Genomic DNA, 19554 nt, shown 5'->3' with positions numbered 1-19554 from the left:
CCTCTCTGACTGTTTGCCTCAAGGCTCTTCTCACAGGGTCCTGCTGACTTGGCCATACAGCAATGCAGTTTTAAGGCAAAGGACAATATTGTTGCATCATCGTTGTTGTGACACATGCTATTCCCATCAAAATGCCTGGAAGTCATGAACGCTGCAGAAACACATTGGCTTTCTGAAGTCTCCGTTCTTACATCTGGTATTTCCACATTTGATGCCTTTGTCCACCCTAAGTCCAAGTCCTTTTTCCCATAGCTAGCTTTGCACAATTCCCAGGGCAGGGAGGAGAACCAGCTAACTCATTTCCTACTCGAGAGATATTTCAAAATTTCTAATTTCTAAAGAAAGGGAACAACCTGAATGTCTGTTAGTCTCATGAATGTACTTTAGAGATACAAAGGAGATAATATTCCCTCTAAGGGACTTTGGTTCTCTTCTTTATATTTATAACTCTTTCAATAAAGTTGAACTTCTGAGGCCAAGCCATTCCTAAAACAGCAAAGAGGGACATCTTTTTAAATAATCTCTAGCATGATGAGAGGCAAAAATGATCTGTCTGTATTAATTCCATATACAATCTTTGAGTGCAGCAATTCTTGCCTGTTCTGTTCCTACTGCCTGGTACACAGTGGGTGTACAACAAATATTTATTACATGAATGAATGTATGAATGAATGAATGTCATTAGTTATATCAATATATAATATATTCATGGTATGCATATATATGTGTATATATATAAACGTATGTATATATACATATTTATGATAATTGAAGGCACTTAATATATAACATCCTGCAACATCCTATAAATGATCATTTTAACGTAAAAATGTACAAATAAGACTCATTTCCCCAAGACATGTAGAGACCTCTGCAGAAAAACTCTTTATCAAGATATATGGAGCTATTCCATTTTTAGGCTTTTTAATGGATAAACAACCTCAATCTGTCAGCGTGTTTGGTTTTCCTCTTAGGCTCTCCCATTCTGGCTTTCTGACCTCTACCTAAGGTGAATTCTAAAATGGGTCTAGACAGCAAATGTTTATACAGCTGGAAACCCCATCGGTGCCCCACAGACATTGTCTCTCACGGAAAGTGTCAGCCTGAGGCAGACAGAGACGCAGCCCCTCCAATGTAGAGTCAAACCAAGCGACACGTGAGATTCCTAGCACCGGAATGAGCTGCCACTTGGATCTGTCTCCACGTCTGTGCTCACAGCAAAACAGCTCACTGACCTCCACGACTGGCTGACTTAAGAGGGATTTATTAGAAGTGATAAATCAATCACTAAAAGATGAGGTTGTCGTCTTCAATCAGACCCATCAAGTCTGGACTCAGTTGAAGTGTTGATGGAAAATTACCAGGGTCAAGGAATAGACTCCAAGAAGCCACATGCATTTAAAAAGTTGAGGAAACAAAGGCCTGGGAACCCTCCATTTCTCATGCTAAGGAAGAGATGCCCTTTCCCATTTTATCGAGATCAGGGAGAAAATTCTCAAAGGTGATTCCCACTTTTGCACAACATCCTATTAAACTACACTCTTTTCACAGGAAGAAATCCATGGAAGACACTCCCATTCTGAGAGGCTATAAAATACCCGCCGTCAGAACATCTCACAAGAATCTGAAGCTGCGGCAATGCCACCCTCCATGGACAAAATCACTTCAATGGGTTTCGTTTCAATTTGCTTCGGTTGTGTTTTGTTAGTTTTATTTTTGTCAAGCTTCAAAGGCCAGTTTTCCATATTGGAATACTTTAGGGATAGAATTATACCCCTAAAAATTATAAAGTAAAAACTTAAGTGTGTGAATATCATTATAATCCTAATATTTGTAAATTATCTAGGAAGCTTATCTCATTTTAAGGAATGAAGTAGAGGTAAAAGAAAGATATTTTTCATTTCACACAGTTTTAGTTATAGATGAATATCAGTAATATAATAATGAAATCAATAATAAGAGCTAATGTTTACTGGACTCTGATGATAACGGCAGTCACTCATGTATGTGCTTTACACGTATCATCACGTGCACTATGCTCACAACAATCCTATAAAGGAATAGTATTATTACCCCATTTTACAGATGAGAAAACTGAGCACAGAGAGGTTGAACAGGTTGCTCACGGTCAAACAGCTAGTTGCTGGCAAATTAAGAATTCAAACCCACATAGTCTGGCTCCAGAGTCTGTGACTCTGTGATGCTCTTTCTAGAGCTTCAGAACCTAAGTGAAAACTTTTTGTGCAAAAAGAGAAGAGTGAAAGCTTTAATTTTTCAGTGTAACTTCTATTATACCATTATCAAAATTATTCTTACTTTAACTTGGGCATATATCAGAATACAAAGTATTGGAACAATTCTAACTGCTTGCATATTTTCTGACTCTGAGCGAGCACTCGACACATGTTTATTGATCAGATTTCGAATGCCAGAACCAAGATCCTGAGTTATCACTATTAATTTGTGCTCTGTGCTTAAGTGAAGTCTTAGCTTTACCTGTTTTATTTTCACCAATGTTAAAAAACACGGGACTTTGGTTATAAATTTGGTTTCTAGCCCAAAACAATGCCCAAAGTTATGTATGTTTTAAATGAATTGTCTAGTCAAGAGAAAAAAATACGTACCTCTATATTAATGGATGATAACTCCATGAATGAAGAGAAAATATCTAAGGTCAACAAGAAATAAAAAATGACTAATTATAGAATTTTTTCTAAAGTTTTAAAGGCCTGAATTCCAGAATAAAGACGTTCAATCTTATTATTTTCAAGTATTTGGGAAAACAAAATCTAATTAGTGCTAAGGTGCCCAATAACTATTTCTTCAGAGTGGCTTTAATAAACTGATAAAAAGCATCTGTCCTTAGCATGTTTCGCATGAAAAGGTTTGTTAAAGATAAGGCATGAAAGAGGGATGAATGAACAAGACTGCCCGCTGCATATTCTGCATGATGAGGTGTCTGTCGCCCCAGCTTATCAGTGAACAGGACTGATGCTGGACCGGGTCTGTGTACTTATCCAAAGCACACCTGACCCAGAGGCTCAACTACCCATAGTGTAGTATTCCTCTCCCATCACTGACCCACCTTCCTGTTTTGGCAAATTCATCCTAATTTTATAGGCCATTTCTTGACCAGAATTTAGGAGTTATTTTAAACCACTAACCCCGAATGGTCTTGAATCTCCAGAAAATGGATTTGGCCATAATAAGATACAAACAGAAATTCCTCATTCAGGAGGCTGAGAGGCCCAGAACGGAGGAGGTGGGTGAGGGTGGGCGCTGCAAGAAGCTGAAGGCACGCCCTGGGGGTCCTGCCTCACAAACCCTGACTGGGTTCTGGCTTGGCCAACCTCTAAGCACACGTCAGAGCCCATTCTCAGCAGGTGCGTGGGCGTGAACGGAGCCAAAACAATGGCAAAACTCTGACTTAAAGTAGACAATCACGAGAAATCTCACGTGCCATGTCCTGAGGAGGAAAGGAGACCACAGGGGACCGGGAATCTTCTTTAGGCACCAGCTGCTCCCACTTCCCATCAACCAAGCCCTCTCCAAATTAATTCTCAAACGTCCTGACACTCCACATGCTTGCCTCTAGAACTTTCTTCCCACTCCTAATACTTCAAAGGGCATCACAGGGCTGGAACTGGAATTGCCGGCAGTAACAACAACCAATAAGAAAAAAAGAAAAGAAAAATTGGGAGAGTCATTTTAAATACAATGGTTCAGCTTCTGTTTGAGTGCAATCAAGCAGTTGCCCTGTAAGATGAAGAGAATGGCCGAGATCCATGATCTCCCGATCAGCAGCATCAGCATCCCCTGCTAGAAATGCAATTCTAGGTGCACCCCATACCGCCTGAGCCAGAAACCCTGGGAATGGGGCCGGGCATTCATCAAGCTCTCCAGGAGATTCTGCTTTGAGCTCAAGTTCGAGAACTACCGGTACAGGTGGCCTTCAGTGGTCTTCTCCAGCCCCAAGCTGCCTTGAGGATATAATTACTTTGCTATTTATTCCTCGAAATTTGTTTTTAATTTAACAAGCAGAATAGTGCCTGGCATGAAGCCAGCACTGTATACATGCTTTAAAAATATTAACTGTTTAATCCTCATACATGTCCTCTAAGCGAGGCACTACTGCCGTCCCCATTTTACAGATGAGGAAATGGGGGCAGAGAGAGGTAGGTAACTTGCACACAGTCACACGGCTGTAAGAGGTACGGCTGGGATTCAAACCAGCACCCACGTGCTTAACTGCAGTGCCTGCTACCCCATGTGGAGTGAGGGTGTCCTGGACTATCTTCCTCTCTGGATCTATCTGAAACGTTGCAATCATCTTTCCAAGAGTTGTGTATACATGTGCCCCTTTAATGCAAGCTTCTTAGAGAAATAGATACTCCTTTTGCCTGGCTAATTTTAGAGTCCTTGGAACTAAGCTGAACCTTCAGAAAGTATACAACGTCTATGTAAGATACAAAGTTAGATCAAGAATTTTCCAAATGAAGATTACAAAAAACAGTCCAAACTATAGGTTCTGTGGCATTTTTTCCCTAATAAAACCTTGCACGTTATAGGCAATAATGACAACAATAACAATATCTTAACTCAAGCTCTGATGCAGGAATAGCCTGGACCTAGTAAATAAGTTTCATGCAACTGAGTAATAACTCTGTGTCATTAAAATGTTATTGTATTCTTTAAAAAATTATAAAATGCAACTTGAAAATTAAAGCTAATTAGGAAAAGGAATACTTGTATTTAAAAATGACATTTTAAAGCTGATGCTCTTGGATGATAAGAAAATTAATGCTCTTGTGCTCAAAAATAATTCATTCATTGCATAAAGGATAATTGTGGATTTTAGATTAAATTTTGATTTTTTTCATATTACAAAAATAATATGCTTACTTTATAAAAATATTGTTAGAGATGTAGTAGCCAAATCTTCCACTGATTAAAACATACATTAATGAAGGAAAAATACCAAAATAGTTATCATTGGGTTTATTTGTAACATCCTGAAACAGGAAACCAATACTGATGTAGTACCCTCAAAAATGCCCCCTAAGGTAAATGACAAGTGTTAGGTAACATTTATCTCTCTGAAATGAAGACACAGGCTGCTATGTATCACTATCCCCTGAACCTTCTTCATCTCTAGGTGTGCAAGTGGCTGCTGGGAAAAGCTTGTGCAAATAGCTTTGGAAATCTTGAGTTACAACTAGAAAACACTGGGTTTTGTTCTTTATAAAGGAACACGTTTATTTTCTAAAGCAGAAACTCAATAAAATTTTTAACCATTTTAATTAAATGTCAAATACAGGAATATTGCATCTCCAAATATTCCACAGAGTTGGACAGCGTTTATTTAATCAGCTAAACTCTCTCTGAGGGAATATACAAACGGCGTCTCCAATGATCGGTATTTTTGGTGAAATGGGAATAAGGCAAGTGACATCAAATTGGACTCTTCCAGTTCACAGCCAGTGTCTCTTGCTGTTATCCGAATAAGAAAGAAATGCCCACACTACACTAAGATGTTTATTGGGTAATAAACAATAGTAATTCCAAAACTCTCAACAAAGTATTGATTCCGAGAGCGATAAAAGATGGGGAGGTTGGATAACTCTTCTTAATGAGCAAGAGATACAACCAACAGATAAGCAAAAGCCCACGTGGCACATAAAATACCCACTTTAATATCTGATTTGGATGCTTTCATGTGCCTTTTACTTTACCACAAGTCAAGCAAGCTTTACAACTCAGATGACATAAACTGTTCTTACAGTATGCACATTAAAAACCAAACAGAGCAAAGCTAGGAATATTACTAAACCAGGGAATAAACTATTTACATACAGAGTTCAGCCTTGTATATATTTTCAAGGCATGTTTAGTCTGTGGTGGAATATCTACTCCCAATTCCAAATTAAGAGGAAACACCTTCGGCATTACTTTTCCCTGTGTTCCCTAGACCCACCACAGGGGTCAGCACTGTAACATCATCTATGTGAGCTAGCACACGGCTCGGTTAGGACTCTCCCCCGGTCCCGAGTGAACAGTGGCCAGAGACATTAGAACCAATACAAGTAATTAATGATTTCCCTCTACGTCTCCGGCACTCCCCCAGACAGCGGGGGCACTTTAAAAAGAAGCTACGTCCTCCAGCATCTCAGAATTGTCAGGGGTGTCAAACTAACGTACATAAGACAACAGGATCCCAGCCACGTGGCAGTGATAACAACCAACATTTTTTGAGTGCTCACTTGCTTCAGTGCACAACCTCACTGTGCAACTTGAAGGTTTCTGTAGACATTGTATTATCCTCATTTGAAGGATTAGGGACCTGAGGCTCAAAGAGATTCCACTACTCCGTGGAACATAGGATAGTCCTTTATGACAATTACCCAAGTTGGACATTGGGCAATATGAAGAATAAGGCCAGAAAATTCCATGGATACATATTGCGAAGGGTAAGTAAAATCAAGCCAAATTAACACAACAATGAGATACCACTGCACACCTATTAAAATGGCCAAAACCCAACACTGACAACACCAAATGCTGACGAGGACATGGAGCACCAGGAACTCTCATTCATTACTGGTGGGAATGCAAAATGGTACAGACACTTTGGAAGGCAGTTTAGTGGTTTCTTCCCAAACTAAACACACTCCTACCATAGGATCCAGCAATCGCATGCCTTGGTATTTACCCAAAGGAGTTGAGAGCTTATGTCCACACAAAAACCTGCACATAGATGTTTACAGCAGCTTTATTCGTAATTGCCAAAACTTGGAAGCAACCAAGACGCCCTTCAGTAGGTGAATAGATAGATAAACCGTGGTACATCCAGACAATGGAATATTTTTCAGTGCTGAAAAAAAAAGTGATCAAGCCATGAAAACACATGGAGGAAACTTACATGCATATTACTAAGTGAAAGAAGCCAGTCTGAAAAGGCTACATATTGTATGATTCCAACTATATGACATTCTGGAAAAGGCAAAACTAAGAGACAGTAAAAAGATCAGTGGTTGCCAGGGGTTAGGAGGGACGGAGGGATAAAAGGTGGAGCACAGAGGATTTTTAGTACAGCAAAAATACTGTGTATGATATTATAGTGTTGACTACATGTCATTACACATTTGTCCAAATCTATAGAATGTCCAGCACCAAGAGTGAACCCTAATATAACTATGGACTCTGGGTGATGATGATGTGTCAACAGAGGTTCATCAGTTGTGACAAACGCACCACAGATAGGGATGTTGATGACGGAGGAGGCTGCGTGTGTGTGGGCATACGGTGTATGCGGGAAATCTCTATACCTTCCTCTCAATTTTGCTTTGAGCCTAAAAGTGCTCTAAAAGAAATAAAGTCTTTTTTAAAAAACAAGCAAAAACCACCCAGCCAAAGAGATGGGAACCTTTGGTTAGATAGCAGGGAGCCACTGTCGGATCCTGAGCAGAGGACGCAGACAGCCATAAACGGGATCTCTGAAGACAGGTAGCCTCACGACAGCGTAAGGAATGGGCTGGAGAGAACAGGAAGCTGAAAGGAGGGGCAGGAGCCAAGAGGGTTTTGTGGCAATCCTGGCTCAAGGGGAGGAGACCTGGAACGGGGTCAAAGCCATGGGAAGAGAAAGTAGACGGGGACTCTGAGAAGCATGTAGAAAGAAGTGGTAAACCTGGCAACTGAGTGACATGGAGGTTAACATGGAGGAAAGGGTGAGGCTTCCAGAGGAAGCCACGGTCTCTGGGCTGAGCATCCAGAAACATCGGGGTGCCAGTGACTAAAAGGGGAGAGTTGGGAAGGGCAGTCAGTCTGTGTAAAAGACTGTAAGTTCAGTTCTGGACATAGTTGCTAAGTCTGCAACCAAAGCAGGACAGCCCATGTGAGATATTCTTCAGGAACGTAAGATGATAGACTAGAGTTCAAGAAAAAAGTTTGGAGTCATTTTCACGCAATGGTAACGCATCACAGGAGAAGACCTCCCCAGGTAGAGAGGGCACGGAAAAGAGAGAAGAAGCCTGATGAAGCCCACCCCCATGGCACACCCACACTGCGGGGTCTGGAAGAGGAAGAATAAAGAAGCAGAGAAATAGAAAGAAAACTAGGATAGACTTGTGTCACAAGGTTAAGACCCGGAGAACAATGGAGAGGGACACAGGATGGAACAGTTCATTGTGTACCAGACTATGAAAATATTAACCCCAAAGGAATTCTTACAGTGTTAGACTCCTCAACAGAAATCGACAACTGAAACATGTTCTGGTTTATATCCCCTTTCATTGTGTGCATAAGAATGGTAGGAATATGTCATCTGTATTGTCCTGTAGTTGACATTTTTTAGTGGTTGTTTAATAGCAGGAAGAACAATGCTCTAATGGTATTATTTCAGGCATTCTATTGTTGCTTTTGCTTACTCTACCCCAAGAATTCAAAATACCAAATCTGCTTGAGAGACATTTTAATGAGGTTAATCCTTTTTCAGTTTCTAGAACAATTGCTATAACAAACATTATATACTTCATAGAAACAAGTGTTCTAAGTTATTCACTTCTTGATTCCCTCCGATTTCTAAAGGGATTTGTTTTAGAGCGTCATTGTGGGGTTAATTTATCTGCAAAATCTTTACCAGCTCTTAACTAGATAAACTGAACTTGTTAAGTTACAGCCATTCCTACCAGTCCTGAGAAATCAGCCTACAGTCTTGTTAATGAATAATGTAGGGTTTTGTGAATTTCCTCATGTCCTTGCCCAAGTGAGGGTAGGTTTTCTGGGTCAGTTCCCAAAGGCACTCCCGCCTAGAATCAGTCACCATGCTGCAACTTTCCAAACATCCCAGTGTACCTGCAGCCCCCAGAGAGGGGACTCCCAGGGTGCAGCTAGTGCTCTCATCACTCTTCTCCTAGACCTCGCCCCTCAACTTCTCTCTACCCCTCTGAGGGAGAAGTTCAGATACAAGGATTGCTAATAAGAGAAACAATGACATCTTGGTATCTCAAAGGAGGGAACTTTAGGGTCATCTTTAAATGCAAAGACACTTAGATTTGTGAAAGGATGAGTAGAATATTCAGACCTTCCGTGTACAGTCATGTGTCACTTAAGGACGGGAATACATTCTGAGAAATGCATCGTTGGGCAATTTCGTTGTTGTGCGGACATCACAGAGTGTCCGTACACAAACCTAGACGGTATAGCCTACTATACACCAAGGCTCTATGGTACTAATCTTATGAGACCAGTGTCGTATATGCGGTCGGTTGTTGACTGAAATGTCATTACACAGCACGTGACTATGATGTGCCATAGGAATACACATGAAAATAATATGCTGGGTCTATGGTTCCTAATTCTTCTTCAGATTTAGAGGTGGGATGTCCTCCTGCAAGTTTCCCTGAGTTGCCCAGAGCTGGATTAGCTGTTCCGATGGCCCTTGGTTTACCTTGATTATAGTATTTACCAGCCTGAGTTGTATTGGCCTGTTTCTTTCTCAGTATTTCTCACGAGACTGCAACCTTCCTTGGGGCAGAGAGTGGGTCCCACTCACTGTCACAAGACCAGAACCTGGCAGAGTGCATGGCATGAAGAAGTGCTCAGGGCACACGTGGGGAACGAAGGAAGAAAGGGATGGGTCCATGGGAGGAGGGGCAGATCTGCCAGGGAAACTGGCATAGGCTTACTGAGTCCTCCAAAATCATCCACTTAATAAAAGCAGACACAAATTTAGGATCTTCTTGTCCCTAAACCACACTTGTTCTGTATGTGTGACTAATATATACCACTACTAATTCCGTAAGAGTACACACGTACACACACATTGGTTATGTGCATTACTTCTTCTTGTTGGAATAAGAGGTGCTGCCCTTCATCCTGATCCAATCCCATACACGAAGAGCATGATGATTTGGACTACATCTTCACCAATCTCACTCTCAAGATACTGGGTTCATGTTGCTGTCACTGGGACTAAATCAGAAACCAGCCTTCTAATTTAAATTATATTTCCAGCAGAACGTAGTCCATACTCGCATGAGAATTAAGTCTCACTTCATTTGAGTTCTAGGTCATTCAGTCCCAGGAGTAATGACTAATGGTCTGGAGATGCCAATATGGCTAGGCAGGGAACCCCACTCTTCGGGGAAAGTTCACATTTCTGATCCTGAGCAATAATTTGTTAAGAAGCATCACACAGACCAGTTGGAGGGGGGAGTTTGAAGGCTGCGGAAGGAATAATTCACATAGCTCAGTATGACTGCCTGACTGAGAACAGAGGCCACTCACAATCATAACACTCCGGGCACATTTTTGTCTCAGGCCTGCACCCTCACCCTCCTTTCTTGCCTAAGAAAGGAAAGTTGGGAAGGGGAGTCAGGGATGGGTGTGGCACAGGAAAAAACCACTGGCTTAGAAAATCCATCCACCAGTAAATGAACAGTATGTCCACAGCAACTATGGTCAAATACAAAATCAAACAGCCTTTCATGTGAAAAAAAATAAGTGCAATTTGTGCGCAGCACATAGTAGGTGATGTTTGGGCATACAAATGCAGGCAAAGTGTGAGTCAGATACTCCAAAGGAGCAGGGCATCCAAGGATCATTTGTACTGGCTTCTGAATTAGGGTTTGATTGATTTGCAGCATCTTATCATTCAAAATGTATTTTTAAGTGATATTTTGTTTGGATCAATATTGAAGTTATTTCAACTTTTCTGTGTACCTACCAGCTGATTCTGGAAGGAGGCAAGCAAAAAATGTTATTGATGGCATGAAAAGTGAGACCAATTTAAAAATTAGCCAGATATTATTTTTAAATGGATTTTCTTGTACACTCATCGGTCATATACATACTAAGAAAATTTCTCTCCCTGATTAAGCCAGGAAAAATTTAGTGTAATGATAATGCCTCTTAAGTCAACTGGTGATCAGAGGGTGTCCAGATGTCAGATCTCTGAAAACACTATGTGAGGCCTTGAGGGACAGAGCAAAGCCAGCGCACAGGAGCGTACTTGGGCTTTTGAGAATAATTAAAGGGAAGTAAAATAATCCTAAACTCAACAGTAATGAGTCTGATTTCCCAGACAGTTCCCAGAAGTGAGTCGCTCATTCTTTAAAGTCCTGGCTATTTGAAAAGCTAGCTCTTACAACTAGCTTAAGCTTTGCTAATATTATCAATCAGAAAACCTAAGTCCAAACAGAAGTTCATATTTCCAAATACAGAACTTTCTCTCACTTGCTTGCCATCGGGTTTAGCAATCACTCTTTGGAAGTGTTAAATGTTTTGGTCAGTATTTCTAGACCCAAATCAAGCATTCTGGAGCCTCCTCTTTTGGAAGTATTTTGTCATCATTATCAGAGAGTGTTTAAATAACTGGCTATGGTGCTTGGCTAGACTCTGGGCTGGGAGAAACAATCTGAAGTTAATTGCTGGTGTAATCATTAGTCCTTTCATTGCCCAGTGAAGGAGGGGCCAGCGAGGAGTCAAACTCTCTATGATGAGACATGTGCATATTACCAGTTTATTCTGGCAAGTAACAGTTAATAATATACCCAGTGAAGTCAGCGAGTATCATTCTTCCTGAAGAGAAGTAAAACAAGAAACAAACAAAAAACCTAAGAGCAAGATTTGGATTTGAAACAGTACAAGAGTAAGTGGCAAATGTAACAGTAGCAAAATCATTTTCAAACCTTCCAGGGGAAATGCAAAATGTATTTAGAAGCCACACCTTCCTGGGGTTTGTCTACAGGGCTTTGACACTGGGGGACAGCTGAGGCCTTTCTTCTGTCTGAGGGGAAGGAAACAAGGAAAGAAGAACAGTATGTCAAGGACCGTCCAGAGCTGGAAGCCTTTGACTCCTACAATCCGGACTCCCAGATCCTTTCCGGGCAAGCACACAGCCGGAGGAAATGAAAATTAGGAAAACAATTTGTGCACAGAACAATGAGAAAGATGCAGTTTCATTTTGGTTTTACACTCAAATACAAATGTGGTTATAATTTTTTAAAAATATATTAATAAAAGGCAATGAGTCGAGCATGGTAACTTTTTAAAGCCGCACTACAGCAGAGCCCCACTTCTGTTCCTGAGGGTGCTTTAGCAACAGAAAAGTCGTGGGAAAGCAAAGATACAGCTGTTTCCAGGCAAACGGCCCAGAACTGTTCAGCATCAACCACCAGTCTCCAAAGAACCGGAGAAACACGCCCAAAGCGACTCCCGGGCACATGTGTGGGGCTCTGAGTAGCGTGGGGCGCCGTGTCCACCCCTCCTGCCCCCGGCCCACCCGGGCCCCCAGGGCAGATGAAGGCGCCCAGAGGTCCAGCGCCCCCGCGGTGCGAGTTCAAATCCCGCTGACTCTCGGGCACCCTCACCCCGCACAGTGCGCACCAAGTTCTGCTCGCTTGCCCCGGGCCCTGAGGAGTCCCCTAACTCGCCCCTACCCAGCCCAAAACAAAGGAGCCTCCCTAACGGATGCGCGATCGCAGCCCACAGGGATCACCAGCGGGAACTCGCCTGGAGAGTGCACCTGGCCATGCCACGCGCGACCCCCGAGGGAAGGGCGGGCGGCTCGGGCCAGGGACAAAGGGGCCGCGTCGGGCGCCCGGGGCGCAGGGCGGGACGCCGGCAGCGGAGCCAGCAGGACTCACCTTCGCAGCGGCCCGGCTGCGCTCCTCGTGGAGCAGGAGGGCGGCGGGCAGCAGCAGCAGCCAGACGCCGAGCCGGGGCCCCATGGTGGCGCGCCCGGGGCGGCGGGGACTGGCGGGGGACGGCGGGGGACGACGGCCGGGCGCTCCGGGACCGCGGCGGGCGTCTCACTCTCCGAGGGCCGGGGCGCGAGCGCTGCGCACCGTCCGGGGCGCGGCGGCTCGCAGTGGAGACCTGAGCGCGGCCAGGCGAGCTCCCCAATTTGTTGGCGCTGCCCCCTCCCCTCGGCGGCGCGCGGGCGGCGTCTCAAAGGGGAGGACCCTGCGGCGCGGGTAAGAGGCGGCGGGAGCGCGCGGCCGGGGGATTGTGGCCGCCGCGCGCCGGGACGCCGGGGCTCTGTGTTGCGCACCCACCGGCTGCCGCGGCGCGACCCTGCGCCCCGCGCTAGCCGAGCGGGCGGAGGACTGAGAGCGGCCGCGGGGCCCCGAGGAGCCCGGAGGGCGGGCGCGCGACTCGTGTGCCGCCAGCGGGCGCTTCTGGAGGGCGGATGCGCGCGGGCAGCAGCCCCTGAAGCCCGGCCTGAGGTGAGAGCGACCTCGGGGACGCCAAGACCAGGCCCGAGGCCACGGACTTAGGGCGCCCTGTGCAGCCTCGGGCTGCGCGCCCTTCTCTCGGGTGCCAGAGGGTTGGGGGGAGTTGAGCGGCCGCGGCTAAGTAGCACCATCCACGGCCTAAGTGGAAGGCTCCCCTTTCTTCTGTCTCATCGTGGGGCGGCTCTCTGTCACCCCTGCAAGGAGGTGGGGGAGCACCCCGTTTTCCCGCGTCTCGCAGACGGAGGTGGGCGGAGAGGATGCTCCCCTCCCCAGCCCCTGCTAAGCCCGCTTTGTCTCTCGCCCCTCAAGCTAGGAGGGACCGACCGGAGCCCAGAGTGGCCGGATTGGGAGCATGGACGGAGACCAGTACGCAGCGTCCAGCCCTGCCCTGCGGCGGTAAGCCACTTTCTGCCATGTCCCCGTGGGTCCCGCCCGAGGGGACCTTTCATGTAACTTTCAGGAATTGCCAAGCCGGGGCCACACGCTCACAGGCGCTCTTCCTCCCTCTCCCATCCAGGTGGCTGCTGCTGGGGTTCGTGACAGTGGGGCTCCTGGCCCAGAGCGTCCTCGCGGTAAGTCCTGGCTCCCGTTCACGGGCTTTATTCGCGCGCCCAAGAGTAGTTGGGACACCGAGTGGCCTTGCTGGAAAGCTGCTCGTGCGTGCTCCCCTGAGCACGCGTGCGTGTGTGTGTGTGTGTGTCCGTGTGTCCTCCTGCAGACCCTCCCCAGCCCAGGTTCTGAGAAAGCTCGCTTTCCCCGGGGAACTTCTCCGGTTTGCCTTCCCTTGGGTTCCCCGCTTTCAGTCTTGTGCGTTACAGGGGTCGGCCCCTCCGTGGGAGCCAGTAATTAAAAACATAGCCTGCGGCGTGCTTTTCCCTGGTTTGAGCCAAGCCCAGCCTTACCAGGGAGGGAAGACTGTCAGTCACATGGCAATGAGGCGCCGGGCAAGGGGAGAAACGTTCCTGTGGCTCTCGGAAGCTGGGGTCTAGGTACTGTCCTTTGCAGAGCTTTGTTCTTTTAAAGAGAAGCTCTGGGAGAATGGGCGGAGCTAGGGGAACAAGACAATATTGTACGTCGTTTTGACCATTGTGAGGGAACAACAGCAGAAAATGCGCAATTTCTCCCAAGTCTTGGGCTGGCCCTGGAAGAGCCACCGGTGCAAGCTGCTAAGGCTCCCACCTGTGATCCTATTTACTGAGTGCCCCCCCTGCCCCCAGCCTTGCCATCAAGGCGGCTCTGCCGGTGTTGTCACTGCACTGCTGACTGCACGGTGGGATTTTGTAAATTGTGTCTGAATAGAGCCACTTTTGTTGAGCTTTATGTAGCAAGGCTAAAGAGCCACAGGTTTGGTGGGTCTTCAGTTGAGGACACAAATGTTTAAACTGGGACTGAAAATCTCAGGGACCCCACTCTCTCTGTACTGTGTCTGATGGGATAGAATTTCTGTCACACCTGATTTCCCAGGTGACTCCGGTTGGGAATGCCCCCTCCCCTCCGGGTTACTGCTCTGGGTAGAGAGCACACACAGGGACAATGGGAAGCTGTGTTCGTGCTTTGATTTAAATTCTACTATTTTCACGTTGTTCTGTCCTCACGTAAAACAACGATTTTAAAGGCAGTGAGAGAGGAAGAACTGCCCTAGCTTGGGAAAGAACCTTGAGCCTCACTTTTCTGCTGCCTTCTGCTGCGGTTGAGGGCCTAGACTGGGAAGTCAGAAGAGGAGGTCACAGACTTTGACCGCAGCACTCCAGGCTGAAGTTGTCTTAGAGCTCAGGTCTGTCTGTCCTTCCTTTCCACACGTCCTGATTTAAGAAGACCAGAACCTAAATATTTGAACCAACCCATTGACCCTTATGGGTGCTCATGCACACATGACATATAGGACGTGGTGCAGAGTTATGAGCCAGAGCAATACACCCACACACTCAAAGGAAGACGAGGTCCCTAGGAAGGAAAGCACTGAATCGTGTTGAGAGTGTGTGTGCTGGCTGTGCTGTCTCCCACACCCCTTCATCCCCTAGAACCACTTCTGTACTATCCACGTTTTCCTTCCTGAGGATGGTGAGAGGCTCAGGAATCTCATCTGGGACTGATCCTAAAATTGGTGGAAAGGGCTTCATGTCAGAAGACAGGGGTATTAAACACAGCACTGCCTTGATCTCATAAAGCCAGAGCCCCAGTTTCCACACTTTGAACAGGAAGAGAATGTCCCCCAGCTTGGTACAGAGGCCAGTGCCCTGCCACATGGAATGCCCCTCTGTGCCTTCCTCCAAAACCTCTTAGATGCTGCAAGGTCACCTGAGTCTCTTTGCTCTCCATCCTTGGATGGGACCAAGAGCATTTATTGCCTAGCAGTGCTTCTCAGAATACAATCCTTGGACCCCTACACTTATCTGGAAAGACTGCTCAAAAGTTCAGATCTCTGGTCGGAATCTCACACTTTCTGGTCAGACTTTCTGGGATGGATCATGGGACTCTGCATTCCCACTTGATGCCAAAGTTTGGGAACCACTGAGTTAAGCATATTGGGTTGGAAGGCCATCGGAGTCACTTGCCAATTTATTCCATTTCACTGGGCATTAGATTCTAAATTTACAAATAAAAACAGATAAATACTTTTGAGTCATTTTACTAGAGACATATGGATATATATTATTCAACAAACATGCAATTTGTTGTGTTCAACAGTGGATCTTCTACTTACAAACTTCTTATTGACCACTGGCTTTAATAGCTGTTACTCATGAAATAATTCCTTGATCTTTAACTATATTCATTAAAAAATCTTTCTTAATCGTGGCAAGTTCAGCTCCTCCCCTATTTGACTGCCATGCTCAAGAATCCTGTTTCATTGCCTATTGGTGCCAAGGACTCTTCCCAAGGGTAGGTCAATTCAGTAGAAAGGGCTGCTGATGTAGCCTGATGAGCTTTGTAGCAGAAGCAGCTGAAAATGGTTAGTGAAGAAAGTAGATAATTGTTTAATGATTTTGTGCCAATTTGTGTGCATTAATCCATCTAAGCCTCATAGGAAAACACACCTACCTGAGTAAGTAGCTGTTATTACACCCGTTCTGCAGATGAGAAGACAGAGGCACAGAAACAACCTGCCCAAGGTCTCTGTTTTTGTAAGCGGCAGACGTGGGACTTGAACCCAGGTATCTGCCCACTGCAGTGTTTCCCAGGATCAGCCTGTAAGTCCACAGAGAGGGCACTCCTGGGGGTCAGGGTTTGAGTCTCCTGGTTGTGTTTTCTCCTTGCTCTTGACTGTGACTAGCAGAGTAAAGCCACTCTCTTGTTTCTGGGAAGAGGACTCTCCTCCTCCACTGCTGCTTTGCTCTGAGGCTCAGGAGCCCAGAGTAAGGGAGACGGGATGTGATCAGGCGTTGGAGGGGGAAAGGGAAGCAGAAATCCCACCGGGCATCCCGGGCTCGGGCCCTGACGTGGGCACGTGTGCGTGGTGTGTGCGACGATGGGCAGCACTCACTGTTGTTCAGGTTGCCTTTCCTGAAGGTGCCGCGCCTCGAATGCAATGCCTGGGTGCTGGGTGCGTGTGCAGGCGGCCCATCCTAAAAGGCAGTGTGCACAGGGTCACCATCCCGACTCTGAAGGCAGGTTCCCTGGGGCCATTCCCAACTGGGCATCTGACGAGCTGCCACCTCACATTGGCTTTCACTGAACCCCTATGTCCTGGTTACCCCTCCCCCACAACGGAGATGGGAATAGCAGCCCCATCTCTAGGGCTGGCAGCCATCGCTCAAGTGGACGCACGTGCCTCACTCTGGGGTGTGTGGCATGGAGCGAGTGTGCGAGGCTTCTGCTGGGCCTGTGTGAAAGGAGGTTCCTGCGGTGGCTTGCGCCTAGCCGTCCTGGAGACTTAAAAACGCTCGCTGCAGCCCATGCTGAGCATTGTTACTTAGCTCAAGAGATGGGGCAGCAGCCTTGAAGATCTAAGAGACGAGTCTTGTGATTCTGGGAGGAAGAGAATTCTAGAGAACAAAGACCTTCCCTGAGGTCAAATATGCTAGGGGCCAGGCTGACCTCACGACTAAGCTGGGGAGACAGTCTGCACACTCTAGGTTCTCGTAGGTATCGGGGATCAGCCAGCAGCCCTGGAGGCACAGGTGCTGTGTCCCTGGGGAATGCTGGGCTCCAGACTGCCTTCAGCACCAGCTTCAGTTTCCAGGGCACCTTCCAGGGCTCCATGCCCAGGAAAATTCAACTGATGCTCCTGCCACACATTTCCCTCCCCTCCCCCAGCAAAAAAAAAGGGGGGAGAAGCAGCAATATGTTCTAAAGTTTTTCTCTTCTCCTTTCAATCAGCATATTGAAAAGTTATGAAAAATGTACATTGCTAAGATGCTTCCAATGCTCTATTTAAGAATTATGGAGAACAGTTCTTTCCTAGAATTCCTAGAGCTTTACTCTTGTTCAAAATCTGGGCCCCCAAGCAGAAGGGAAATATCACAAGGTTCCTCCTCTGTTAATGGAAAAACAAGCATGTTTCCAGCTCTCTGGAGGCTACTAAAGTAATCCTCCCTGGGTGGCGTGTATGCCTTGGCCACAGTAAATAACGCCAGAATTTGTCATAGCATCCCAGCAGACGCAGGTACGAAGGGTGGACAGAGAGGACAGAGCTCTGGCGCTGTCAGTAGGTGTGTTTAATACCAGAGGGAGAGAAAAAAAATGAAATTCAAGTAAAAAGTTGTAGAACAGAAAACAAAGACTCTGCTAAAATAGTACAAATCAAAAGATTATCTGTCTTTCTGGGGAGAGGGTAAAAAAATGGGTCACTGTCTTCACTGAAACAATAGAGAATATTCAAGGGAAAGATGAAGTGCAGTGGAAACAGAACTTTCCAACATTGTGTTTGATGATGATGTAAAGATGTCAGCACGTAGAAGCTGATTCTGGAAGGTGTTGTTCTTCTCATCTGAAGAACACTCACCTTTGAAGATAGGGCTTTAGAGAAAGCTCTGACTTTGGCCTCTCGCTGTACCTCCTGGTGTCAGTTGGCGGTATCACCACTGGGGAAGGTGGCAGGTGAAGTCTGGAACCCCGGCCTTGGCTGATTTGCCTTGTAAACCACGCAGTCTGTGCAGTAGCTCGTGGTCTCCAGGGCCAGTGACTGCACAGCAGTCTTGGGGTTAACAAAGCCCCTACCCAGCCTGGCTCCTAACTGGCTGTTTGACCCCAGGGCAAGTCACTTCCTGCTCTGGTTCTGGGGCGTGAGGGAGGGTTGAAGAAGAGTTGTGTCGTGTGGTGTCAGTGCTGGAGAACCCTGACCCAGGTGAGCTGGAGAGTCAGACCTGAGCACACGTGCACCCACGTATGCTGCAGGTGGTGCTGCTGGGCTGAGACCGCGGAGGTGAGCTGGCCCTCACCCTTCCCAGCTGTAGCACTGGGAATGGGAATGCTTTTCCAATTAAGTGTTTGGGCTGCTCCAGGATATGACTTAAAGATAAGTATGTTGCATTTGGCTTTCTCTCTTTGAGTGTGAGAAGCTTCTGGAATCCAGTGAGTGGTACTTAATCAGCTGAGATGAGAGAACGGGCAGGTTATATGGTGGTTACCTCTTGCCACTTCCCTGGAAGCTGCTCCCTCAGTAATGAGACTCCTCTGGGACAGGGGAAGGCCTGAAGGACTCACTAACCTTAATTTCATTGGCTTTCCTGGGGGTCTGTGATTTTTCTTTAGATTATCCATGAAAGAAGAAGGGGGTGTCTAATCTTAGGAAGACCTTGTGAGTTTCTCCAGTCCTGTCCATGTGGTTAAGGAGTGAATTTCAAAGGAAGTGCAAGTCTCTGGCAGCTCCCCCCTGCAAGCTCTGCCCACCCTCTCCAACTAGACCCTAAGCCCTGAGTGCCTGGATCTCCTGGCGTTGGCACCTCCCCATCTCCCGCGGCTCCTGGCAGACTCCTGATGCACACTGGGCGTTCTGTCAGGATGTATTCTTGTGCCTTGAATGAGGCTGCCTTTTGAAGCAACAAGTTCCTTTGTAAAAAACTGCTCCTCTAAGTGCAATGCAGTATCCTGGATTAGATCCTGGAAGAAAGAACACTAGTGGAAAAACTAGCAAAATTCTAGTCGAGTCTGTAGTTTAGTTAATGTACTCATGTTAATTTCTAGTTTTGACAAAATGTGCTGAAGTTATATAAGAGGTTAACACAGCATCATCCTGTCTGGGCGAAGGGTATGCAAGGACTCTCTGCACTATCTTTGCAACTTTTCTGGAAATCCAAATTATTTCCAAATAAACCCCTAGAAGCCATGGACCAGTCACATTTGGTCCATGCCTGAACCAGACAGACAAGTGCAAAGA

At 46.2% G+C, this 19554-nt stretch overlaps 2 protein-coding genes across 2 annotated transcripts in view; one reads left to right on the top strand and one right to left on the bottom strand.

The window, feature by feature from the left end:
- COL4A1 (collagen type IV alpha 1 chain) overlaps positions 1 to 12797 on the bottom strand; it is a 147329-nt gene extending 134532 nt beyond the window's left edge. Inside the window, exon 1 of the mRNA XM_004423171.3 lies at positions 12645 to 12797. Within this exon, the coding sequence (XP_004423228.1) occupies positions 12645 to 12728 (84 nt within the window). The 5' untranslated portion in view covers positions 12729 to 12797. The remainder of the gene's footprint in view (positions 1 to 12644) is intronic.
- The window catches only part of COL4A2 (collagen type IV alpha 2 chain), a 190436-nt gene continuing 183103 nt past the window's right edge, over positions 12222 to 19554 (top strand). The window contains exons 1-3 of the mRNA XM_087435779.1: positions 12222 to 12974; positions 13549 to 13631; positions 13753 to 13807. Of these exons, the coding sequence (XP_087291905.1) occupies positions 12222 to 12974; positions 13549 to 13631; positions 13753 to 13807 (891 nt within the window). The remainder of the gene's footprint in view (positions 12975 to 13548; positions 13632 to 13752; positions 13808 to 19554) is intronic.

Source organism: Ceratotherium simum, chromosome 10, assembly GCF_057802395.1.
Source record: "Ceratotherium simum simum isolate JZ-2026a chromosome 10, ASM5780239v1, whole genome shotgun sequence".
Lineage (NCBI taxonomy): Eukaryota > Metazoa > Chordata > Mammalia > Perissodactyla > Rhinocerotidae > Ceratotherium > Ceratotherium simum.
The sequence above is the reverse complement of the archived record's forward strand: the minus strand, read 5'-3'. Positions and strand labels throughout refer to the sequence as shown.